General features: G+C 39.5%; 2 protein-coding genes across 3 annotated transcripts; one reads left to right on the top strand and one right to left on the bottom strand.

Annotated features, from left to right (window-relative positions):
- Positions 1-10,320: 10,320 nt before the first annotated feature.
- On the top strand, positions 10,321-25,134 carry LOC143849079 (NAD(P)-linked oxidoreductase superfamily protein). The gene is made up of 9 exons (XM_077358125.1): positions 10,321-10,997; positions 18,056-18,106; positions 18,937-19,010; positions 23,161-23,248; positions 23,766-23,972; positions 24,046-24,117; positions 24,436-24,501; positions 24,613-24,792; positions 25,048-25,134. The coding sequence occupies exons 1-9, from the start codon at positions 10,749-10,751 to the stop codon at positions 25,132-25,134; spliced, it is 1,074 nt and encodes a 357-aa protein (XP_077214240.1). The 5' UTR covers positions 10,321-10,748.
- LOC143849080 (arogenate dehydrogenase 2, chloroplastic-like) lies at positions 11,915-15,681 on the bottom strand. 2 transcript variants are annotated; one of them, XR_013235539.1, is made up of 7 exons: positions 15,452-15,681; positions 15,193-15,361; positions 14,947-15,102; positions 14,174-14,256; positions 14,026-14,073; positions 12,205-12,279; positions 11,915-12,107 (listed from the first exon to the last, which is right to left on the bottom strand). XR_013235539.1 is itself a non-coding variant. In XM_077358126.1 (7 exons), exons 1-7 carry the CDS (start codon positions 15,622-15,624, stop codon positions 12,039-12,041), a joined length of 795 nt encoding a protein of 264 aa, XP_077214241.1. In that variant the 5' UTR covers positions 15,625-15,681; the 3' UTR covers positions 11,915-12,038. The 2 variants fall into 2 exon arrangements, 1 of the variants encoding a protein (XP_077214241.1); XM_077358126.1 differs by having other exon boundaries at positions 14,004-14,073.
- Positions 25,135-26,302: the final 1,168 nt, after the last annotated feature.

Here is a 26,302-nt window from a genome sequence, read left to right as displayed (position 1 = left end):
TTTGTGTCACTGTTCTCCTGCAATTTTCTTTCCAATAAATTCAGCCGTGTAACTGTGAGGCTTTGAAATTTTGATAAAAAAAATAAACCCGTTTGTAGATGTCGACAGCAAATTTCGCATAATTCACTAACACAAAATTTGGGAGCAAATTATAAAGAAATTGTAATAAAATGAAAATGGTACAACTTTATATAATCCTCTGATTAACGATCAAAGAATTGAATACAAAATTAAATTTGGTGAAGACGAGGGCTTTCGCAGCGTAATTCTCGTTCTTCGGTGTTTGAAGATGTGTAAACTTCACTCCGGGCTTCAAGCTTTATCGGTTGTGAAGGGGTGCGATTTTACTCCAATGAAGGGTCTTCTTGGTGACTTGATCTTCGCGGAGAATTTCTTCAAGTACTTGATTGCTTTGTTGGGAGGAGAGTTTTTCTTCTCTTGATTTGTTTTCTCTTGGATCCTTCTTCTTCTTTTTGCTTTGCTTTTCCTTCTGTTGCTTTCTCTCCTTGGTTGCCTTTTGTTTTCTACCTCCTCTTTTTGCTCCCCTCTACAAATGAGAAGAAAATGTCTTTTTATACTCATTCCTCAAGCAATAACTACCCACAACCACTTGTATAGTGGTGTAAGTGGTTGTGAGACCCACTACCTCTTTGTTTTGGTTTTGGTGGTGGTGAGTTGTACTTGAAATGGTGGCCCTTGGGCTTGCTACTTAGGGGGCCTCCCATTTGGGCTCAAGTGAGACCACCTACATTTAGACCTTTTTTTTAGGGTGTAGGGCCCACTTAAGAAAATTGGGGCGATCTTGTAATTTGACATGGACAAAATTTTTGATGCCCACAAATGCCCTCTAAGGATGCGATGACAAACCGCATACGTAAAAGGTTTTGTTGTCGCGTCCTTGCTTCCTTTGTTGTTAGATGTACGGGTGGGAACATCACTAATCCCGAATAGTCCAGGTGTATGAGTAACAGTCACCAACCCTGAGTGGTATTTAGATTTCTTGTATGTTGGAAGTGATTTGGCACTGTAACAAACTAATGTGTAGGTCGGGGACTCCCAACAGGCGAGGGTGGGCATTAGGCTCTCCACGAGGCGGCATGTCGACTCTCTACTAGGTAAGGCCGGTTGTAGACACTCCACGAAGTAGGCTGTGGACTCCCCACGATGATGAATGTTGACTGCCCACGGGTGAAGAGACGGGCTGTGGACTCCGCACGAGACAGGGTGTGGATTCTCCATGAGACAAGACGTGGACTCTCCACAGTGATAGTCGTGGACTTTCCATGAGGCAGATAGTGGGCTCCAGGGCAAGTCGTGGACTCCCCACGAGGTAGGCCGTGGACTCTCCACAAGGCAGTTGTAGGCTTCTGGCGAGGCATGGCAAGTCGTGGATTCCCTACAAGGTAGGCTGTGGACTCTCCACGAGGCAGGGCGAGTCATGGACTCCCCACGAGACAGGCTCTGACGTGGACTTCACACTAAGCCGAGCAAGCCATGGACTCTTCACGAGGCAGGAAGTAGCGTGGACACCCCACGGGGCGGCCCGACGACTCCTGACGGGTTGGCCATGGCATGGACACCCCTCAGGTGAAGTCCCTTTTTTTTTTGTGGTCTGCATTTGGCTGTAAACGCCAAAATAGAGCACCGGAAAAATAAAATTATCTTCTCTTGACTTGTGCTTGCAGCTCTAATGGCCGACTAATTTGTAATTGGTTGGTGACTGGTTAACGATATGGCAACTAGCAACCGCAACTTGTTGGAAATTAATCTTGACCACTTTATCTTGAAACTCATCTTCTCCCTCCAACCTCGTTGGTTTCATTCCAACAAAGTGGTATCAAAGCATAGGTTGAAGGTTGAAGGTTGATCATGGCTTCCAATATGTTGCAACCTCAACTTCCTCAATTCAATGGCAAGAACTACAACCAATGGAGCATCAAAATGAAGGTTTTGTATGGATCTCAAGATCTATGGGATATTGTTGAGACCGGCGTTGAAGAACCGGAGGATCAAGCGGCTCTCACTCCACAACAACTCAATGAGTTGAAGGACAATCGAAAGAAAGACAAGAAGGCTTTGTTCTTTATCTATCAAGCGGTGGATAAAGTCATCTTTGAACGAATTTCATCGGTGACTACGACAAAAGAAGCATGGGATACACTCTATACATCGTCCAAAGGAGAAGACAAAGTAAAGTTGGTAAGATTACAAATCCTTAGATGTGAGTTTGATGCATTAAGGATGAAAGATTCGGAATCGGTTGAAATTTTTTTCAATCGTGTTATTTCTCTTGTGAATCAATTGAGAGTAAACGGTGAAGATATTCAAGATCAAAGGATAGTAGAGAAAATCCTTAGAAGTTTGACTCGAAAATTTGAGTATATTGTTGTTGCAATTGAAGAATCAAAGGATCTTGCTTCTTTATTTATAGAAAGTTTGTTGGGATCACTCAAATCCCATGAACTACGAATGAAGCAATTTGATTCTTCTCCTCTAGAACAAGCTTTTCAAACTCAAGTCTCTTTTAGGGGAGGCTCTAGAGGAAGAGGAAGAAATTCTTTTAGTGGAAGGGGGAGAAATGGTGGAGAAAGAAATCAAGAATATGAAAAAGATGAAGGTGGTTCTTCTACAAGAGGAAGAGGGAGAAGAAGACCTCTATCCCAAATTCAATGCTATCATTGTCAAAAGTTTGGTCATACCATAAAGTATTGTAAAAAGAAGATTGCGGAAGAAAGCAAGAAAGACTCCACCTTCATGCATGAGAAACAAGAAAGTAAAGAAGAAGACACACTTTTTATTGCTTGTAATGTGCAAGAAGTGGCTCTTGAAGAGACGTGGTATATTGATAGTGGTTGTAGTAACCACATGACCGGCAACAAAGGCGTATTTGTAAAGTTGGATGAATCTCTCCAAAGTGAAGTTCGAACGGGTGATGACAAGAGGCTTTCCGTAAGGGGAGGTGGTGATATTCTTGTTCAAACAAAGAAAGGCGTCAAGCGCATCTCCAATGTTTTATATGTTCCCGGTCTAAAGCACAATCTCTTAAGTGTTGGGCAACTTCTAATGAAAGGGCACGATGTTCATTTCAAGGAAGATGTATGTGAAATCAAAGACAAGAATCATGTTCTCATAGCCAAGGTGAGAATGACTCAAAACAAGATGTTTCCTCTAAAGTTTCAAAGTGAAGCTTTTCCTGGCTTCAACACTATTGTCAAAGATATGTCATGGCTATGGCATCTTCGCTATGGTTACTTGAGCTTTAGTACTTTATCTCTCATGAACAAGAAGCATATGGTGAGAGGCATGCCGAATATCGACCGCCAAGATCAAGTGTGTGAAGGATGTGCACTTGGAAAGCATCAAAGAGACTCTTTTTCCATTGGAAAGGCATGGAGGGCACCAAATCCTCTTAAGCTCGTGCATTCGGATTTATGCGGGCCTATGCAAACAACATCAATTGGAGGTAATCGATATTTTCTCACCTTCATTGATGATTATAGTAGAAAGACATGGCTTTGTTTCCTTAAAGAAAAATCAGAAGTCTTTGGATGCTTTAAAACTTTCAAGAGCTTGGTGGAAAAGCAAAGTGGTTTCATGTTGAAAACTTTGCATTCCGATAGAGGTGGTGAATATGTTTCTCATGAGTTTGAGAATTTCTTGAAAGAGAATGGGATTCGGCATCAACTTACCACTCGGTACACACCTCAACAAAACGGGGTTGCTGAAAGGAAGAATCAGACGATTATGGAATCGGCTAGAAGTATGTTGAAAGCTAAACGGATGCCTAATATGTTTTGGGCGGAATCCGTTGCATGTGCCATTTATCTCTTGAATCGGGCATCATAAAAAAGTGTTCAAGGTATGACTCCTCAAGAAGCTTGGAGTGGTCATAAGCCTTGTGTTTCTCACTTGAGAATTTTTGGTAGTATTGCCTACTCTCATTTGCCGGATGAAACAAGAAGAAAGTTAGATGATAAATCTGAAATATATATCCTTGTTGGATATAGTGAAAGTTCAAAAGCGTACAAGTTGTTCAATCCCATGACTAAGAAGATTGTCATAAGTAGGGATGTGAAGTTCAATGAAGAAGAATGTTGGAATTGGAATCAAAGAGAGAAGAAGAAAGAAGTTTTGGTAGATATGGATGAAAGCAAATATACTCATGATGGTGGAATTGAAGAAAATGAAGAGGATGTGGCTCCTACTATCACTCTATATTCTTCTCTATCTTCTTCGGCTCCATCATCTTCATCGTCTTCAACAAGCCCCAACTCTCCTCCAAGGAAGACGAAACGCATAAGAGAAATTTATGAAAAGTCTAAAAGAATTACCGATGAAGAGTTGTCAAATTTTGCTTTGTTTGCCGATGCCGATCCGATTAGTTTTGAGGAAGCATGCCAAGAAGAAAAGCGGAAGTAAGCAATGAATCAAGAAATGTGTTCAATCTAAAGGAACAATACTTGGGAGCTAACGGAGCTTCCAAATGGGCAAAAGACTATCGGTGTGAAGTGGGTTTACAAGCCAAAGTTGAATGCAAGTGGTAAAGTTGAAAAGTATAAAGCTCGCTTAGTAGTAAAAGGCTACAAGCAAAGGTATGGCATTGATTACAAAGAAGTGTTTGCTCCTGTTGCTCGTCTTAAGACAATTCGTATGGTTCTAGCTTTGGCGGCACAAAATAGTTGGAAGGTTTATCAAATGGATGTCAAATCGGCATTCTTAAATGGATTTCTTGAAGAGGAGGAGTATGTCGATCAACCTCCCGGTTATGTGAAGAAAGGTGAAGAAAGCAAAGTGTGCCGATTGAAGAAGGCTTTATATGGCTTGAAACAAGCACCAAGGGCATGGTATAGTCGCATTGACGGATATTTCATGAAGAATGGTTTTAAAAGGTGTCCTTATGAACACACCCTCTACATCAAAGAGAACACTAAATGTGAGCTTTTGATTGTTTGCTTATATGTTGATGATTTAATTTTTACCGGCAATAGTTCAAGTATGTGTGAAGAATTCAAAAGAAATATGATGCAAGAATTTGAGATGACTGACATGGGTCTTCTCTATTTCTTTCTTGGTATTAAGGTCAACCAAAGAGATGATGGAATTTTTATTTCTCAAAAGAAGTATGCAAAGGATTTGCTAAAGAGGTTTAGAATGGAAGGTGCTACACATATTAGCACACCTATGGAAGTTGGTTTGAAACTATGCAAGAATGAGGATGAGAAAGGAGTTGATGCAACTCTTTATAAAAGTCTTGTCGGTAGCTTCCAAATGGGCAAAAGACTATCGGTGTGAAGTGGGTTTACAAGCCAAAGTTGAATGCAAGTGGTAAAGTTGAAAAGTATAAAGCTCGCTTAGTAGTAAAAGGCTACAAGCAAAGGTATGGCATTGATTACAAAGAAGTGTTTGCTCCTGTTGCTCGTCTTAAGACAATTCGTATGGTTCTAGCTTTGGCGGCACAAAATAGTTGGAAGGTTTATCAAATGGATGTCAAATCGGCATTCTTAAATGGATTTCTTGAAGAGGAGGAGTATGTCGATCAACCTCCCGGTTATGTGAAGAAAGGTGAAGAAAGCAAAGTGTGCCGATTGAAGAAGGCTTTATATGGCTTGAAACAAGCACCAAGGGCATGGTATAGTCGCATTGACGGATATTTCATGAAGAATGGTTTTAAAAGGTGTCCTTATGAACACACCCTCTACATCAAAGAGAACACTAAATGTGAGCTTTTGATTGTTTGCTTATATGTTGATGATTTAATTTTTACCGGCAATAGTTCAAGTATGTGTGAAGAATTCAAAAGAAATATGATGCAAGAATTTGAGATGACTGACATGGGTCTTCTCTATTTCTTTCTTGGTATTAAGGTCAACCAAAGAGATGATGGAATTTTTATTTCTCAAAAGAAGTATGCAAAGGATTTGCTAAAGAGGTTTAGAATGGAAGGTGCTACACATATTAGCACACCTATGGAAGTTGGTTTGAAACTATGCAAGAATGAGGATGAGAAAGGAGTTGATGCAACTCTTTATAAAAGTCTTGTCGGTAGTCTCATGTACTTGACAGCTACAAGATCGGATCTTATGTTTGCGGTGAGTATGTTTAGTAGATTTATGGAATCACCAAAAAGAAGTCATTGGGAAGCCGGTAAAAGAATCCTAAGGTATGTAAGTGGAACGGTTGATCATGGGATACGTTATGGAAGAGTTAAAGATTCAAGTTTGATTAGTTATTGTGATAGTGATTGGGGCGGAAGTGTTGATGATAGCAAGAGTACTTCCGGCTATGTTTTTAACATTGGTTCGGGTGCAATTTCATGGGCATCAAAGAAGCAATCGGTTGTTGCTTTTTCTACGGCGGAAGCGAAGTACATTTTATAATCTTCGGCGGGTTGTCAAGCTCTTTGGCTACGATGGATATTAGAAGAACTCAAACATCCTCAAGAACGTGGTACACATTTATTTTGTGATAATAGTTTGGCTATTTCACTCACAAAGAATCCAGTTTTTCATAGCAAAAGCAAGCACATAAGGATCAAGTATCATTTCATTCGAGACTTGGTAAATAGTGGAGTTGTCAACGTTCGTTTTTGCAAGACTCAAGATCAAGTTGCGGATATTTTTACAAAGGCTTTGAAGACCGATACATTCATCAAGATGAAGGCAAAACTCGGTATTGTAGTGGTTTAACTTAAAGGGGGCTGTTGGAAATTAATCTTGACCACTAGATCATGATCATCTATCCACTTGACTTCTTGGCTTGGAAGATTCTTGACCACATTGAAAATTTTCTTTGTGGCATTTAATGGCCTAGGGACTATGTTTTGTGTTTTGGAATTGTGCTAGTCATTTACTTTTCATGTGATAGTGTGTTAGTGGTACTTAGAGACGCTAAGATTAGTTAAGTCTTATTAAATTCGGATTTGGAATGTAGGTTATGTTTTAGACTATGTATCTTCTTCATTTGTAAGTTCTTTAAGTGGAATTTGAAAGGTTTTGAGTAGTACAACAACTTGGGTTACTTTCTTTGTGTGTTTGATATCAAGAGAACAATCTTCTTCTCTTGAAACTCATCTACTCCCTCCAACCTCGTTGGTTTCATTCCAACACAACTAGCTTTGACGGTGGTTGAGGGTACCTTGTTCATCAACCATGAGCGATGATGATGATGGCATCATGGAAATGCGAGGAAGCAAAACATAAGGAGATGATATCAACTACCCGGAGTAAAACAATTTTCTTGATTGGCGGAGCATGACTATGGAAGTATGGAGTATGCCCTTGCTGCTATGATTGTCACTCTAGCTAGCAACCCGCGAATGATTCTTGGCTTGTAGTCCCCTCTTTTGTCCTCCAAGCTTTCTGTTCTTTGTACCTCTATTGCTTTTGTGTGGGACGAGTGGTCTCTTGAAGCCGCTGGTAGAGACAATGAGTGAGCGGAGAGAAAAGGTGAGGACGAGGATTTGTCCAGATGGGGACGGCAGTCCAAACCCATGTCATTGTTGGGTGGCGCTAGGAAGCCCATTAGCGCAAGGACAGACCCAATATGGCGACCTTGAATTTTATCATCAATGGCCAACTGTGGGCCCATCGACTCATGAAGAACCCCTTCACGGCAAAATCTTTTGCCAAAATCGTTTGATCGCATTGTTAAAGTATAAAAGAAAAATAACGCCACCAACAGCTTAAGCTATTGGAGAAGTTTGGTTAGTTAACATGGTATCAGAGCTAAGGTCTCGAGTTCAAACCTCCCGAATAGCAAAAATCCACATGTGATAATCAGCCTAAAGTGGGACCACATGTGCCACGTGTTTGCCAAGTGGGCCACACGTGCGGGGGAGTGTTAAAGTATAAAAGATAAATAATGCCTGATGATATGCCCACCTTGTTTTTCGTGTTGTGATCTACATAATGGAAAGGAGATGGTATCCTATGAGAGGGAGAATAAGTAGAGGGCAAGTGGGATGGGAGAGAGACACGCGAGAAGGAGAGTAGGAGAGTTGGGCGGGCGGGCAACGTGATAGACATGAGAAAGGGTGATTTGGGAGCTGATGGAGATACGTGAGGGAGAGGGAGAGTTTTGAGGGTTGGAGGGAGAGAGAGAGGTAGAGTTTGGACTCTCCACTCCACGCGTCCAATTTTTTTTTTTTTTTTTTTTTTGGTTATTTCTTTTGTTGTAAGTCGTGGCTTGTACATCTTGGGAGAAAAGCGATAAGAGTCTTTTTGCTTTATTTTTTTTTTGCAAGTCGTGGCCACTCCACGCACCTCTTTTTTTGGTCTTATTCTCGTGGAGAGACCAAGAGAGAAACGAGAGAGTGAAAAGGAGATGGAGAGAGAGAGGGGGGAAGAGTCGCGGACTCTACAGTTCACATGAGAGACGTGTGTGAGTGGGAGAGAGATTTGTGAGGAGATGTAGACACGTTAGAGGGAGATTTGTAGAGGTGGCTGGGCAAAGAGATAAGTATGAGAGAGAGAGGGGGGAAGAGTCGCGGACTCTACAGTTCACATGAGAGACGTGTGTGAGTGGGAGAGAGATTTGTGAGGAGATGTAGACACGTTAGAGGGAGATTTGTAGAGGTGGCTGGGCAAAGAGATAAGCATGAGAGAGAGAGGGGGAAGAGTCGCGGACTCTACAGTTCACATGAGAGACGTGTGTGAGTGGGAGAGAGATTTGTGAGGAGATGTAGACACGTTAGAGGGAGATTTGTAGAGGTGGCTGGGCATAGAGATAAGCATGAGAGAGAGAGGGGGAAGAGTCGCGGACTCTACAGTTCACATGAGAGACGTGCGTGAGTGGGACAGAGATTTGTGAGGAGATGTAGACACGTTAGAGGGAGATTTGTAGAGGTGGCTGGGCAAAGAGATAAGCATGAGAGAGAGAGAGAGAGAGCAACCCTCTCATTCCACCCTTTTTTTAATAACTATATCTGAAGTCTTAAGCAAGTTGGAAACTGGAACCGAACATAGCATCTTGACACTCAAAGCACGACCTCCTTTTGAATATTTTTTGAAAATGGCAAAAATACCCTCTTGTGCCATGCTGCATACAGGGGTTTGTTGGGTTCCACTCTTGGTTAGCAGCTGGTCTGTCTCTCTCTTATATTGATAATGGCACCCTTGCTCTATTTATTTTATCTCAAGCCTTTTTGTCTTCATTTCAATGCCCCAAAAAGGCATACATGATTCAAGGGAAAGTGGAAGGGAGAGGCAGTGAGAGAGCTGAGAGCCAAAGAGACGTGGTGAGAGAGGGAGCTTGGGAGAGACAGGTGGAGAGTGGAAAGGTTGGAGAGATAAACATGACAGGGGAGACTAGAAGAGAGACGTGTGAGAAAGGGAGAGCTTAGAGAGAGAGACTCCGACTTTTTTGTTCGTTTCGTTTTCTCTTTTTTTTTTTTTTTTTTTTCGGTGCAGCTTTCTTTTTGTTGCTTGAGATAAACATGAGAGAGGATTTCACGGAAGAGATTTGATCTAATCTTGCCGAGCAAGTCATGACTCATGTTCAGATATTTGAAGGGGCGTGGGCCCTCGTGATTGTCAATGATGGATTCACCTAGACCCGGCAAAATGGGACCCGTACCCATGGGTACACCCGGCGTGCAGGGTACGGGTACCAATTTCAATACCCGCGAAAAAAAATACCCGCACCCAACCCGTACCTGTGACCCGCGGGTGGGTCTGGGTCAGGCGTTGGTGCCCGCAGGTTACCCGCCATTTGATTTTTAACTTTTTTTTCTTAAGGCCTAAACACTAAATACTAAAAAATAGACGATGTGGGTGGGCCAACAAAACAAGTCAAAGCATTCAGACCATGTAACTGGTATCTTTGGTTATACCAAAACAAACATTTGTTAAAGTATATGAAAATTTGTATGATGAATGGGTGTATAAACATGTACTCATCATCCCATCCTTGATATTTGATCCAACAGCAGCTGACTTGTTAAAAAGCTGCTGTTGGATTAAATATCAAGGCTTGTACATCCATCGTACCACATTTATGTGTTCATACACCCATTCATCATATAATTTCTTTTCGTAAATATATATATATATATATATATATATATATATATATATATATATATATATATATATATTTTCTTCTTTAAATTTGTCGGGTTACCCGCGGGTGTACCCGTACCCGCCCGGGTGGGTTCCGGGTTCATGAAAGGCTACCCGTACCCGCGCCGGTATTTCTTACCCGTACCCGCCCGGGTTACCCGTTTGCCGGGTCTAGATTCACCCAATCCAAGCACCCAAACATAACGCTCTGACATATTTTAAGTGCAAACTTTTTTGATGGAAAAGTTTTACTATAATTTTTCTACAGCATTGGGTGGGACCCACCGTTTCATACCTCATGTTTTGATAGGATGGGCCTACGATTCTACACATTGTTTTGATAGGGTGGGTCCCACTGATTCCACTCAAACCCCACGGTTTTGGGTCCACCATTTTAGCTCATGTTTGATAAGGTGGCTCTCACAATGTCCACCCAAGCCAAAGAGCCGATGCATAGGATCGGGCCCACCATTCAACACCTCATGTTTTGAAGGGGCGGGTCCCATTATTTTACCCCATGTTATGATTTGTGTCACCGTCCTGCAATTTTCTTTCCAAATTTACACTCTTTCTCCCGTCCTAAAATCCATTCCAACAAATTCAGCCGTGTAACTGTGAGGCTTCAAAATTTTGATTAAAAAAAAAAACAAAAACCAGTTTGTAGATTTCTGTTGCGTTTGAAGCTACAAAATGGACATTGGTAGTAAAATATTTGCATATGAAACGTGTTCCTCTATACATGGATCTTCCTTCTCTCTCACATTCGAAGAAAATGAAATTTTCCAAGGTAAGAATATGGCACAAGGACCTCGTGTTCCTCCAGATGTTGAAACCATGTCTTTTAGGCTTCCAAGCGGGAACTCCATCCCTGCCGTTGGATTGGACACTTGGAGATCTGGTTCCAAAGCTTTTAATGCGGTCTACACTGCTACTGTAGAGGTAATTCCACTTCCATTCTTCTAATTCCTTATCTGTCAGCTAATTTGATGACTTGAGTCTGGTTCTTGTACCAGCAATTCTTTTTCCCATTAACTCTTACAATCCCTTAATCTTTCTCCCTCTTATTTTGGATTATAGTCCTTCATGTTAGCAGAGAAATATAATAGCCATAGTTGTTTATCTTTATCCTGCATTCACCGTCTAAACTCTGAACTTTTAGTTTTAGCTAGTGGAAGTTCTATATTTTGTTTAATCAAAGATACATGCATATAAAATCAAGGCCTGACCCACATGGTCACAACGTTTAGGACATGTAGTTTTTGAGATCTGGGGTCTTCACTTTATACCTGAAAACTCCTCAGAAGACACTAAGCTAGAGGTATGAATTGTGAACAATTGACCATTTTGTCTTCAACCTTCGTTATAAAGGTGACTGCTAGTTTATCTCCACTTGTACAGTTTTGATGGGCACCAGACCCATCTCAGTATGGCCCACCTGACCAGAAACAAGCCTCTTGGCATTACTTCATTGTAGTAAAACTTGAGTAATGTCTAAAGCTCGAAGCATGTAGTAGTAAAATTTGTGGTATTTTCATAATTTGGACGGTTGAAAATTACTATTTGGCTCTGTATTTTTTTTTGACAATTTACTATTTGTCTTTGTTTCTTTCAACCTAAAATGCGCGTGAAACAAATTTATGCCCATTTTTAAGTGGAAAATGGGTGTAACATTTGTTTTACACCCATTTTACGTCGAATGGCACCTTGTTGTATAAATTGGCATTAGGTATAGGAGACTGTGAACTAGAGAAACTGGATGCTGGTAACTTTTCCATGGAAATATGTCTGATTAAACAAATTTTCTCTAACAGATAGATGAGTATCTTAGTTGTGGAGATTTCTGATTCTGCATGAAATTAGATAAATATATTATCATAATTTTGTTGATAAGCAAGCTCATGATTGTGATGCTTCAAACTACAAAGGATAACAAGTAAAAAGGCAAAGGTGAAGAATCATGTGCTCCACATGTATTGAGTGCTATTTGCCTTCAATTCTCTCCAACAGCTTCCTTTTGACAGTGTGAAATGCAAGCTCCAGGTTGTCCAACTGCACCATAACTCCCTCTCTTTCAGGATATGATCCAGTATATATTTGCATTCTTACAGAATGGGTTATGGGTACATGACAGTTGTAAATCACTTACCTCCTGTTTAGCAAACTTATTGTGCTTGAATAACCCACAATATAGATCAAAACTATTCTTCATGGTGCTCTCCTTCTGCAAGTAATACATTTAGTCAGTCATGATCTACTTTCTTGCTTTATTTTCTTTGTATCAAACATGACTTGAAGGGGTTGAGAGTTGAGACCCATGCATGTTGAATTTTCGATGTGAAGGTTGCGACAATCTAGCGATAGCTTTGATCCTAGTTTAATTCACAGTCAATAGGGGTGTCAACGGATCCACTTCGGATCAGATCCACCTACGTACGTGCCAGGATCTGTTTGGATCCCTTATGGGTCAGAGCTTTTTCCTGGGTGTTCTTCAGATCCTACTTTGTACTCTGGCCATCTGGGTCATAATCCATTTCGAATTGGGGCGTCCATTGGAGTTTTCTAGGTCCGCCTCACCTGGTGTGGGTTAAGTTTAGGTAGGGGAGGAAAGAGGGAAGAAACTCGATAGAGGAGAATCATCAATGAAATGAAAAGTGGCAAAATAAATTATTGTTTGCAGTTTTGAGTAGGGGTGCAACTCGGGTCGGGCGGGTCGGGTTTTCCAAAACCCTACCCTACCCGAGAATTATCTCGGGTCGGGCTTTTTACAGGAAAACCCGAGATTCGTAAACCCGACCCTACGCAAGATAGTTTCTCGGGTTGGGTTTTCATTTTTTAGAGTAGGATAGTGACTATATTTAAAGATTGTAGGGAAAAAAAAAACAAATCTTCACACCAAAAATCTCTAAATTTATGTCCTCAAGTATATAAATTAAAAAAGGACACTATTTTCACATAATAGACATGATCACCTCAATGGAACCAATTATATCAATATATTGGAAAATAATTTGCTATATTATTGAAGAGATATTTAAGAAAGTCACAGTACACCCATATGATTCGGGTCGGGTTTCTTTCTTTCAACCCGGCCCTACCCAAGATTGAGTCGGGTTTTCCAATTTAATACCCGACCCAACCCAAGACCCATGATTTCTAAACCCGACCCATGTTATTTTCGGGTCGGGTAAAACCCGACCCAAGTTGCAGCCCTAGTTTTGAGTAGGGTTTTTTAACATTACAAAAATACCCCTCAAGAATACATAAATAAAAACATGAAGTTGGCATCCTCCAATCGGATCTAGGATGCTCCATGGGATGTTGTGGCTATGTCTAAGTCATGATCCGTAGTAATTTCGGAAAGACATGGTTCAGATCCAACTGCTGAACCAAAATAGGGGTGTCAATGGGCTCAGATGGTTCTATGGATCTGAATGTTAATGAATAGGATTTGCGCTACTGGATCTGACTGTGTTTATTGGATCCCTAGATGTAGCCACAAAATCTGATGGATCATCCTAGACCCAAATGGAGAATGCCAACGTATGAAAGTACCCTTTATATTGTCATTCATTTATGTCTATCCATGAGGATAATTTCATAACATTTAAAAGCCTAATTTAAAACCACAAACAGCATTTCATTTTCCTGCTTTAGTTTCAATGAAAATTCTTTTTACGTAGGACCTAGAACACTCTATGGACGGTCCTACTCAAAATGGAACGTGACCCGTCCTAAGTGGATTCTCACCAAGACATAGGTGCATACGGTCGTAAGTGGTTCCATTGACATACCTATGCCTAAGTCCCATACATTAACATTCGGATCCTTTGGACTTATCTGGCTGTCAGGGTCCAGTGAAACCCCTAACAGTCACAGGGTTAAGCCGATTGTACCCTCCGAAATGGAAACAAGAAGACACAGAGTAATCAAACTGTATCACCATACCAATTGAAGAATAGCCTCAAACCTCTTTGTATCCATGTGTGTAGACTCAATCTCCATTTCTGACAAAATCCTGCAGAGGAGAGGAGTAAATCATGTTCTTACATGTTGCATTTATAAGCTATCATTTTTTAAGTTATCTCAATGCAAAAAAAAAAAAAAAAAAAACAAACCTGCCAATGGTGTGAGTAAGAAATTGGCTTCTTCCTGCTAGCATGTCGTGTTCTCGGCAAGACATCTCTACCATTCGACAACCCTAAAATCGCAATGGCAATGTCTGATCTTGAACGTCAATTTTAACCAGCCGAAAGAAAAAAAGTTTGTAAAGCCATGTAATGTTGAGACAGTAGGGAAATTTTTAAAGCAATTTGCAAAGCTTTTACAGATAATACTAAGGCCCTATTCATTTTGGATTTAGAGAGTTGATTTTGAGTCTAAATCTGATTATTGGACTAAAAAATAATCAGTTTTGGATTCACAATCCCAAAACAAAACAGGGCCTTAGTAGAGATCTAGGTCCTGTTTGTTTTGGATTTTGACAAACAATTGCTAAACCAAAATGATTTGAGGGCAAGAGCCTAGGATCATGTGATCAAGATGTTCAAAGTGACATTTTGCTCGCGATCTTTTGATCAATCTGGACCATTCTTCAGGTCTCTATGTTGCACCAATCAAACAATCTTAAACATCTAATTAATGGTTTGCAAAATGCACACCTAGATCAATGATCCAACGGTCGAGATTATTTGAAGGGCCCACCATTAGTGGGTCTCTGCAAAATTAAGGTAGATATGGGTGCAGGACATAATTTAGTATGCCATACCTCTCATCAAATAAAAAGCCACAAATTGTCCTTTTCCCCTACCCACATAAAATAAAAGGCACCCAAAACTCTAAACCATAGTCTTGAAACCCCTAGCAAGTTGTATTTCTCTATCTTACTTACCTCTGTCTCGAAAATCCAAAGGAAGTTTCTGCATAAAACTTCATCACGAATCCGAACTCTATCGAAAACCAAAGGTAGCCCTTTCCAATCTTCCTTCCCACTCTCAGGCCCAAACATAGGGTGAGTGCAAAGCACGTCAAAATTTTCGGGCAATGCCTTCAAATTGCACCACCATTATCCTTATCAGAATAAACCAAATCAAATAAGAAGAAAAGGTGTTTTGGAATATGGGTTTTAGAGACTTACATGCAGGAGAACATCTCTTGGGTATTCTTTCACAGAAAGCACATCGACAAACAATGTTTTCTTGTCAAGAGAATTGAAGGGAATCGACTTTAATACCTCTGAGAATGATAGGATTGAAGGGCAGAGTAGAAGAACATCACTACCAACCTCGCAAAATTCCTTCATTTCCCTGATAAAAAAAAAAAGTATAAAAAACATTTGTGAAAGTCTCAAAACATGTGTAATTTTACGTTTCTAATGCACCTTAACGAGTGTTTACCTTAAGAATGTGATACCCATCTGGGAGCATACGTGGGAGTAATCAGATCGAGATGTAGCAGTTACAGAGTGACCTTGTTTGATCATGGTTTCGGCGAGGAATTGAGCAAATGGGCCAAAACCCACGATCCCAATTTTCAAGATTGGTAGAGGAGAAGATGAAGAAGAAGCCATGGAGGAAGGAGGTTAGATATTTACACAAAGGGAGATTGTGATTGGGTTATTGTAAGCTTTGTTTTCCTCTTTTAGGCCTCAAGGATCCGCCTAATAATTCTACTTCTGCATGATGGGTCCCACATTTGGTTGATCTGAACCGTTCTTTTGTCAATCGCCCAAATGTAATCTTTTGTTAGTCAACTGTAATCTTAACATCCTATTAAATTTTGGCCTTTGCTGGAAAAATCATATGATGATGTAGAATGGCTATAGGGAAAGGATGGCCTTCCTTGCACGCCAGTGTTTAGTAAGATTTCTCTATTCACTAGTTGCGTTGCACGGGGCGACCATAAAAAGTCAATGAGTCATAAAAAATGTAATGCACATGGTGAGAATGTTAAACATGAGGATGCAACTTAAAACTGTTCAAAGAGCGAATTATTAGCATAATAGTCGTGTTTGTTATCCATGCCATTGTCACAATATTCTTTGCAAGCATAGGCTGACCAACATCTATATTTTTTTAAAAGAGCATTGAGAGTATAGATTAGGGGGAAGTGATATTTTGGGCCCTTTTCCTCAAGGGCCACACTCTCATGTACTTATGAGTTATAACTTATAACTACTCTTTTTACACTACAAACTTGTTGATGGTGGTTTTGGCTAAATGTGTTAAAATAAGATCGCGCCCTACCTTGGCATGTAAGTGTTCATCATAAAAGGAACACGGGCAACGGATCTTTGGCGGTCTAACTTTGAGAAAATCACAGTTGGTTCATATGGATTGAAATTGAAATAGTACAAGAACATACCGGAAGCCATGGATATTGTCTTGTTGTCTCTTGAAATGGTTCCACTCCGGTATATCTCCTTGTTCCACAACAGACAGTGATGGGGACTGTTTTCCTCTTCTCTTAGATGTGGATTCACAGAGAATGGAAAAGATTAGTTGTGTACAAGCAGGGACCGGAGGCTTTTATAGATGTTTAAGGGAGGGGACGCAACTCCTCATCACGCTGGCTCATCCCTCAAACAACCTTTCAATACATTTACATCGCTTCTCTAAATGGTTATGTCTTTTCATATAACCATAACTAACCAACAAATATGATCTCGGCCGTCGATCTTGCTAAGGCCACAACCATGGACCATGGTTAGGATTATTTCCTAACATGGCATTCCTCTCTAAAATACATTTATTTGAGCTCTAGAAGCTAATTTTTGGGATTTGCTTGGCAATTTTGCCTAAAGCCATTTCGCTGCTGACTTCCACCTGAGAGAACAGCGAATTAAATGAATTAGAAAAAATCTGCCAAAAAGTGAGCATGTGTGGCTACTCTAGGGGTGCAACTCGGGTTGATTTTTTGGAATTCGGATTGAGTTTTAACCTTAAAATTGGGTCGGGTTTGGGTTGATTCCAATTCATTTTTTACCAAATGCTCAACCCGACCCGACCCAAGTTGCACCCCAGCTATTCTAATGTGCAAAAATCAGCCACATAATGACTTTAGGCCATTTTGCCAAGCAAATCCCATATACCAAAATAGTTCTTTCCTTTGCCATTCATTCTCTTACCTGGAAAATTTTTATTGGAAAGCTTTTTTGATGGAAAAGTTTTACTAGAGTTTTTGTACAGCAACGGGTGGGACCCACTGTTTCATACCTTATGTTTTGATAGGATGGGGCCTACGATTTTACACATTGTTTTGATAGGGTGGGTCCCACTAAATCCACTCAAACCCCATGGTTGGGTCCACCATTTTACCTCATGTTTGATAGGCTGGGTCTCACAATGTGCACCCAATCCAAAATAGCCAATGCATAGGATCGGGCCCACCATTAAACACCTCATGTTTTGAAGGGGCGGGTCCCATTATTTTACCTCATGTTATGATTTGTGTCACTGTCCTGCAATTTTCTTTCCAAATTTACACTCGTTCTCCAGTCCTAAAATCCATTCCAACAAAATTCAGCAATTTTAAGTGTGGCTTTTAAATTTTGATAAAAAAGAAAAGAAAATCAGTTTGTAGATATCTGTTACGTTGGATGTTACAAAATGACAGTAGGTCTCCCTTCTCTCTCACATTCGAAGAAAATGAAATTTTCCAAGGCACTTGGAGATCTGGTTCCAAAGCTTTTTACGCTGTTTACACTGCTATTGAAGAGGTAATTCGATTTCCATTGTTCTAATTCCCTATCTGTCTGTTAATTTGATGACTTGAATTTCTCCAAGTTTAATGACCCATTTACTTACGTGCAATCATTTTTTTTTTTCTTTCAAAAAATTAGATAGACAATGAAATTGGAGGAATGCTCTTTTCATCATTCTTTTCTGGCCTTATATTGTAGCTGTATTACTAGATGCAAATTGGAAAGGAAATATAATAGGAATGTTTGTGTATTTTCTTTGGTTATATTAGTGATAAGAAAAGAATAACAATGGTTGCAGGCTGGTTATAGACATGGGGACACGGCTGCCGAGTACGGAGTACAAGTTGAGGTACATTTCAGATTTTGAATTTACACAATCTAAGCCTTTTTTTTTATATATATTTCTAGTATATATTTTCATAGATTATACACACAAATTCAATCAAAACTCCTTTTAACTCTCTCCTCAACTCACTCATGACTTGTTAGGTACCTAACCAATATGCCAAAAGTTCCAGAGTTGATGTAATGCGTTAGGCCTACTCTTTAAACCAATCTCGTTACCAGGCTGGGTCCCACCTAGTCTCATACCTAGACGGCCCCCAGTCAGGACCGTAACATGACTATTAATCATGGTTTAAAATTTCGACCGAAATCCGAAATTTCAGACCGAAATCGACCGACACCGAAACCACACAAAACCGAAATGGTCATTTATTTCGGCCGAAATTTCGGTTTTTCTGAAATTTGACTTAATAAATCTGTTTTTTTTAATTAATTTAATATTTCACCTGAATTTCGACTGAAATTAAATATTGAATAGAATATTGGTTTCGATTTGTGTACCAGATTTCGACCGAAATTTCAAAATTTCAAGGTCCGAAACCGGTACTGAAACCGAAATTTTAAACCTTGCTATTAATTGAGTATTTAACCAACTATTTTGACTCTATCGAGGGAGTTATGACTGCATTACAACATTAATTGAGTATTCAGCCGCTTCAACTGAGTACTCAATTGTGCCGCACCGAATCAATTGGGATTCGATTTGGCCGTGCCCGCAACACAATGTTGGGTGTTTAGAACTTTGAAAGAGTATGGATTGAAAATTGGTATGTAAACTTTATGCCTTATTGTTTCTCTTTTCGGTGTGAGAATAATTTTCTTGTCTTCGTATAGGTGGGAAAGGCATTGCAGGCCGCCATGCAAGCAGGCGTAGATAGGAAGGATCTCTTTATCACATCTAAGATATGGTATCAACTCTTCACTTAGCAAAATAACAATGACCTACTTCTGGCGCTTCATTTGTCTGATAAATCTTTAATTTTGTTGGTTCTAAAGTTAACCACATATAACGGGGGAATGATATCCCCAAGTCCTAGGTTTGATAAAGCCACGACACTCGACTGACGCTAGTTGGCTTGGGAATAGTATCAGATTCTCTGATACAGCGAGCAAGGTCATGTGAGGCGAGTGGGAGTTGAGTCTTTGGCTTCTATTTCCCAGCATTTGAGTGAGTAATAGTTGGTAGAAGGAATGGGGCTAAGGTCTACCAAAAGATTTATGGGAGGAGCCAGGGAAAGATCAGTAGGGGGAGAGACAAAGAGAGAACGTGGAGTGGCCAGAGTAAAAGAGAGGGTGGATGGAGGGGGCATCCTCGTAAGAGGTGACACCAAGAGAGGGCCGAGATGCCATGGTTCATAGAATTGCAGAGGTGTAGGAGGCTGAATAGAATAGGGGGTCGGGGGAAGCAAATAGAAAGTCACACTCATCAGATATATAACATGTCGGATGATATAAACACACCCTCATAGTAGGTGCATGTATCGATATGTGCAAGGAGATAAATCCAAGTAAAACATACTATAATTGTTAGTGAAATGAGCATGATACTGAAAATCATTGGCACAGTCAACAATAGTAGGACTTGGAAAAAAAAAAAAAAAAAAAAAAAAAAAAAAAAAAAAAAAAAAAAAAACCTCAAGAGGAGAAGTGTACCGATGACCTATCTGACAAATCTAGAGATTTCACTAAACTTGGATGTATTACAAAGAGTAGGTTAGTGCTTATATAGAGCACCTACATGATAAACATAGAATCAAATCAAGATATTTATGGAGGGAAAGAATCCTAATCAAATCTACTTTCTAATCTCTCTTGCTTGCCTCTTCTATCCATTGTCTAGATAAATCTAGTTGCTTCATGTTGCCAACTTACCCAATCTACCTCCAAGATGATCCAACGGTGAGATCTTAACCCAATCCAACCGTTGGATCCTTCATATTCTAACATGCCCCCTCAAACGTATATGGATTGAAAATCGATATACGTTTGATTATAATAAAGTTCCCCAATACAATAGAATTCCCTAAATTGCATATGTAATCAAAATCCACCAAATTCTATGCACAATCTTTAAAGTTGATAATGAAGAGCCCTTGATGATGATGCCAGATGTTGCCGATGATGATGACTTGTGTTGATTGCCGAAAAAGGTGCTGCTTTATTGATGTGTCATGAAGAGGGCTTAAAAGCCAATAGATCATAGCCTGAATGGGGCTAGATGATACTCAAGCCTCGATGGGCGAGTAGAAATGGGTCACTATGGACCAATGCCGGAATGGGCAAGAAAGGGCCACGATGGGCAAGACAACATGGGTCGGTTTTAGAATACCGATCCTCATGGGAATTTGAAACTACTCTCTCGGGCACGCACCTCAAACCGAGGCACCTCAACCGAGTAGAGCACTATTTCAGGCACGCACCTTAAGAAAATGTACCTCAACTGAAATTCAAAAATGAAGATTTGAGAATTTGAAGAAAAAGAAAATAAGATGAGCGGCAACGAAAGGTTCGCGGCTAGGACAGGGCGAAATACGACAACACGGATTTTGTGGGAGTAAAAATATCAATTTTGGGGTTGTTTAGCTTGGGCCTTCTAGTGGTAATCATTCCAAGGGGGTGTCATTACAAATATTTGGGGTGTTATGTAAATGCAGCCAAGAAATTGAAACAGAGGGGCTGTAGGATTCAAAAAAAATAAAAATGGGTGATATTTTCACACCTTTCATCCCCATCCCATCTCGTGAGAAACCCTCTTTGGCAAAGATTATGAGATCATGTCTTTTCCCATCTCTTCTCTAAAGGGTATAGATATCATGGGATATCATAGGGATTTCTTAGAGAGAGAAAAATATCATCTCAAATGGCAACAAAAGAGGAGCATATGGTTTATTCCTAACAGAAATCCGGAACTGACTCACCGAAAATATGGGTCTTTTAGCTTGGACCCCATCTTCCTCAATTAGTTTTGGAGAGATGTAACGACAGGGGCTTGTAGCAGGAAAGAATAAGATTTATAGAAGATTAGGGATGTGATGATCGAACTAGTATAGGATGATTAAAGAGCAGCAAGCCAGAGAACAAAGTTTGATGAGATAAAACCAAACAAGGAAGAAGAACTAACGATTTACTTACTATGGCCGGGTAGAATTGAAGAAGATGATGAAAAGGTTGTGTTTGCAATGGCAATCGATTGGGGTCCGGCGGACGGCCGATCTAGCCGTCCGCCGGAGGACGAGCTCTGCGAGATTGTGATCAGCGCAGGGGCGGATCGACCCGCTTTGATACCATGACAAATCGATTTCACTAAACTTGGATGTATTCCAAAGAGTAGGTTAGTGCTTATATAGAGCACCTACATGATAAACATAGAATCAAATCAAGATATTTATGGAGGGAAAGAATCCTAATCAAATCTACCTAATCAAATCTACTTTCTAATATCTCTTGCTTGCCTCTTCTATCCATTGTTTAGATAAATCTAGTTGCTTCATTTAGCCAACTTACCCAATCTACCTCCAAGATGATCCAACGGTGAGATCTTAACCCAATCCAACCGTTGGATCCTTCATATTCTAACACTATCGACCAGAAGGGAAGATAGTGGCTTTTCCCGAGTTAGCATGAGATGCAGACACAATCAAGCTTATTGGCAGGGGCAGAGCCAGGAATTTACACTTGGGGGGGGCTAGACTAATTTACACTTGCCTGCATTGGGCATTGGGGGGCCATAGCCACTACACTACCTAAGCATGCATGGCTGTACATGCACCTTCAAATGGGATTTTTCAAGTCATTTGGGATAGGGGGGCATGCTATGGACTCATAGGGAGTTGAAATTGGCAAAGAAGACGCGTGAGGGATGGGCAAAATGTTGATGTCAGAGGGAAGAAGGAACCCTTTCTCCAACTTATGCACAATGATCCTCCATTTTATTAGAAAGAGTCATGAATAGGAAGAGAATAGAGTCCTCCACTAATCAGTGCACAGAGCAGGGTGATCCCCATTCGAAGGTTGTACACCCATTTTGTCTTGCTCCAACTGATGAGGGCAAGTTGTGACAATTCCATTGACCATTCAATGCCATTCCTCGTATTGAGTAAAGAACCTCTAATTTCACATAAGGCCCAAGTTTTAACTGAATATCCTTTCTTTCCAACAGAAAGCCCTTGTTTCAAATTATTGGAAAATATCCGATGAAAGGACTACTCTTCTACGTTTTTAATGTTATTAAAACAAAGCCCACGACCCGACTATTCTTCAAAAAAAAAAAAAAAGCGTCTTCATAAACACCAAATCAAGGTATTTTGCAGAAAGTTTATTCAATCCATCTTTTCACCCCAGGGCAAATAGTCCCACATTCCCATTTTCACTCATATCCCAAGGTTTGGGGCCTATAAAAGGCTGCAAACCCAATTCAAGTGCTATGGATATTCTCCTTGTTTCAGGTAATGTGCACTTCACTCCAAATTGAACCAAATTAAGAGCACAAGGAATGCTACAAGGGACATCCTATAATCATTATGACTCCTTGACTCCTCCATCAATATGTGGGATAACTTCTGATAATCAGTTAATCACCCCTTCATTAATCTTTTTTAGTTAGGATATTTACTTGTGTTAAATTGTCTCATAATATGTAGGTTGAATAATCTTATGATGTTAAAATTAATTCTTTATTTGTGTGTGTTTTATTTATTAAATTGGATTTAGTTCTCTTTGGAGTAGAAAAGTTGCTAATTGTAGATGTTAAAGTGATAATAGACCGTATAATATTATTCAGGGTACTGCCAATCACAATTTACTGCTAATCATCGACTTAAAATCTTTACATTCTTTTGAAATTTTCTCATGATGGAAAAACAATCGCAACATTCAATAGTATGTTGCGATTGTTTTTCTAAAATAGGCGTGGGTTTTTGATACATGTCGAATAAAAATGTAAAGGTTATACACCCACCTGTTCAATACTCATTACGGATTTAATTCTCTTCCTTTCTCTTATCATAGAGGAGATTTATCTCTTGTAATTGAATTGATTTCCAGTGTTTTTTTACTCAGGTGCACCGACTTGGCACCCGAAAGAGTCCGAAATGAATTCAACAAAACCCTTGAAGAACTACAACTTGACTACCTGGATCTTTATTTGGTACCATAATAGCCTCCTCTGTTTCCTTATCTGTTATGTTGTTCTCTACTTTCTTTTGTGTTGAAGCATAACTGATTAAATAACACCAACTCTAACAGCTTAAACTTTTGGAGTAATTGGTTGTTTTCACATGGTATCAGAGCAATTGCCTCACGGCAGGCCCTGAGTTCAAAACTCAACAACTCCTTGATATTAAAAATCCACGTGTAGGGCCAACCCAAAAGTGGGACCACATGTGGTGGGTGGGTGGGGTTGAAGTATGAATGATTAAATAACACCAATTCTAACAGCTTAAGCTTTTGGAGTAATTGGTTGTTTTCACATTTTGAACATGGTTGATAATACTTATAGTAGCAAAGAACATACAGACAAATGGGCCTCAATTCTTCAATGAAAATTAGACATTGGTTCCAAGATTGAAGCATTGAAATTTTCAAAAAAAGAAAGAAAGATTGAAGCATTGAACCATTGACTGATTGTATATTTGTATGCATTATGGTCGTGTGGCATTTGGTAGATCCACTGGCCGTTTCACCTGAGAGACGGCGCGACTAGGCCCCCAAGACCAGGTGGCGTATTGGAGATTGACATGGAAGGAGTTTGGAGAGAAATGGAGAAACTGGTGAAGGAAAATTTGGTTAGGGACATTGGCATTTGCAATTATACCATTAAAAAACTTGAAAAGCTACTTCAGTTTGCAGAGATTAAGCCTTCTGTCTGTCAGGTACCATTATCAACTGATTGAATTCGTCTATTTTTAAAGTTACTCTAATTGTATTGTTTGGTTTTGGACGTAGATGGAGATGCACCCAGGTTGGAGAAATGACAAGATGTTAGATGCTTGCAAGAGAAAGGGGATCCATGTAACTGTATGACAAATTACACAAAACTAGTACACTAGTATCATCTAATTTGGAGAGGATTATAAACTTCAATGTTAGTAGAAGATTACCATTTATTTAAGTTAAATGATTAATATAAGAGAGCCTAATCGATCCATTTTGTATTATAATTCAAAAATTTTGAGACTGTCAAATTAAACTCGAACTTAGTAAAAGCGGAAAGTTATGAGCATCTGAAGTTTAAACAATTGGAATTTAAATTTTCATATACTAAAAGTAATGGCATTTTTGCAGTTTCGTACAAGATTACGTGGTACTTAGTTATTATATTCTTGTGAGGTGCAGGCATACTCGCCTCTTGGGTCCTCTGTTGGAGATAGGAACCTCATCCAGCATCCAACAGTTCAAATGGTTATACTCTTCCCTAAGTATAATTAAATTTTTCGAGATTTGCATTAACTTTTCTTCTGTTTTTTATATAATGTCGCTTAATTTGCAATTTTCGTTTAATGCCCAATTCAGATTGCATTGAAGTTGAACAAAAGCCCAGCTCAGATTTTGATTAAATGGGCTCTCCAGAGGGGAACTAGTGCCATTCCCAAATCCGTACACCCAGAAAGAATCAAGGAGAATATCAGGGTTTCTGGTTGGGAAATCCCAGAAGAAGACTTTAAAGCCTTGAGTAGCTTCCCTGATCAGTTAGTCTCTCCTTAGAGAAATTTTAGATTTGTCTTTTCCACAATTTCATCCTTTATTCCTGTTTCTAGTGTGTGTGTGTGTGTGTGTGTGTGTGTGTGAGAGAGAGAGAGAGAGAGAGAGAGAGAGAGAGAGAGAGAGAGAGAGAGAGAGAGAGAGTATATAATTGTATGTACGTTATGGATAGTGTCATTGGATATTCATCTTCTTTTTATTTGGTTCAAGCTTACAGACTTATCATGAATTCTACATGAGCAGAAGAGAATTTTTGATGGAGAAGACCTTTTTGTAAATAAGAGCGAAGGCCCATACAAGAGCGTTGCAGAGCTTTGGGACTATGAAGACTAGCTCAGACCACAGTAGAAGATCAGGTAGGTGTGCTTTAAAATGGGTAATGTTCCTTGACTTTGTAGTGTGTACTGTAATTATATTCCATGTTTTTAGTGTATATATATTATCTCAAGGTTTATTTTTAATTTGTAAATTTTCTATTGAACTGTTAAGTGGGTTAGTGCTCATGAGACTTGGGGTTTACTTGATCTTCAACCCAAGTTAATGTTAGTGTTATCTCGTTACATCTTAGTAATAAAACTCATGTAAACTTGAAACTCAGTTAACTCCACAGTTAAAGAATCCACCTAAAAATTTGAACTGTTAAGACTTCTCACATGATATAAATGACTCAAATAAAAGCTTTAAAATTTAAAAACATAGCTACATCTCTGAAATATCCATCTAGGAAGATGTGCTCAAGTTCTGTCATTCATTTGAGTGACTTTGCAATACAAAAATGTTAACTACGAGTTAGTCTAACCCAAGGCAAGAAAGAAACTTAAAGACTTTTAACATAAAGGAAGCACCCAGGAATGAATATAGGACAAAAATGAATTGGAATATTCCTTCTATTGTTTCGTGGAAAGATTACAAGGCTTCCGTCTTTGAGATGATCTCCAATTGGAGAGTTTTCACCTATTTATAAGTTTCTTACTATTATTTCAATGGCCATGATCATGCAACATGGCATTCATCCAGCAATTCATGAATGTTCTATGTTCTCTACTATCTTTCATACTTTGCTCTAGGTTCTCTAGAATCTTTCCATTCTTTTATACTATAAAATAATATCAAGAGTACACACTTGTGTACAGTTTCACATCTATCTCCATGTCTAGGTTTATATAGAGCTTTCCAAAGAATTCCCAGTAAGAATAAGAGCATCTGAGCTTCAAGTTGGAGCATTATATCGTAGAATTTCTATTCGATCTGCCAATGTTTGTACTCGTTCCCAACTTGTTTCACTTTCTGGTAATCCTTTCCATTTAACCTAGTATTGTGTGTGCATCGAAAAAAGATGTCATCATAATTGTCTATGCTTGTTTCGAAAGTCCTCTCATCGCGTCCTCCTTGTTGTGGTGATAAGGTTTTAGGCAAGTATAATTGACGGCCAGATGTTTTCATTAGTATTTGGAGTTTGTAACCTTTCTGACATTCTATATATTATGGAAGAAACATTTAT

Source organism: Tasmannia lanceolata, unplaced genomic scaffold (genome assembly GCF_043159265.1).
Source record: "Tasmannia lanceolata isolate RefF3 unplaced genomic scaffold, GAP_Taslan_0.1 ptg000016l, whole genome shotgun sequence".
Lineage (NCBI taxonomy): Eukaryota > Viridiplantae > Streptophyta > Magnoliopsida > Canellales > Winteraceae > Tasmannia > Tasmannia lanceolata.
This window is presented reverse-complemented; position numbering and strand designations above follow the sequence as displayed.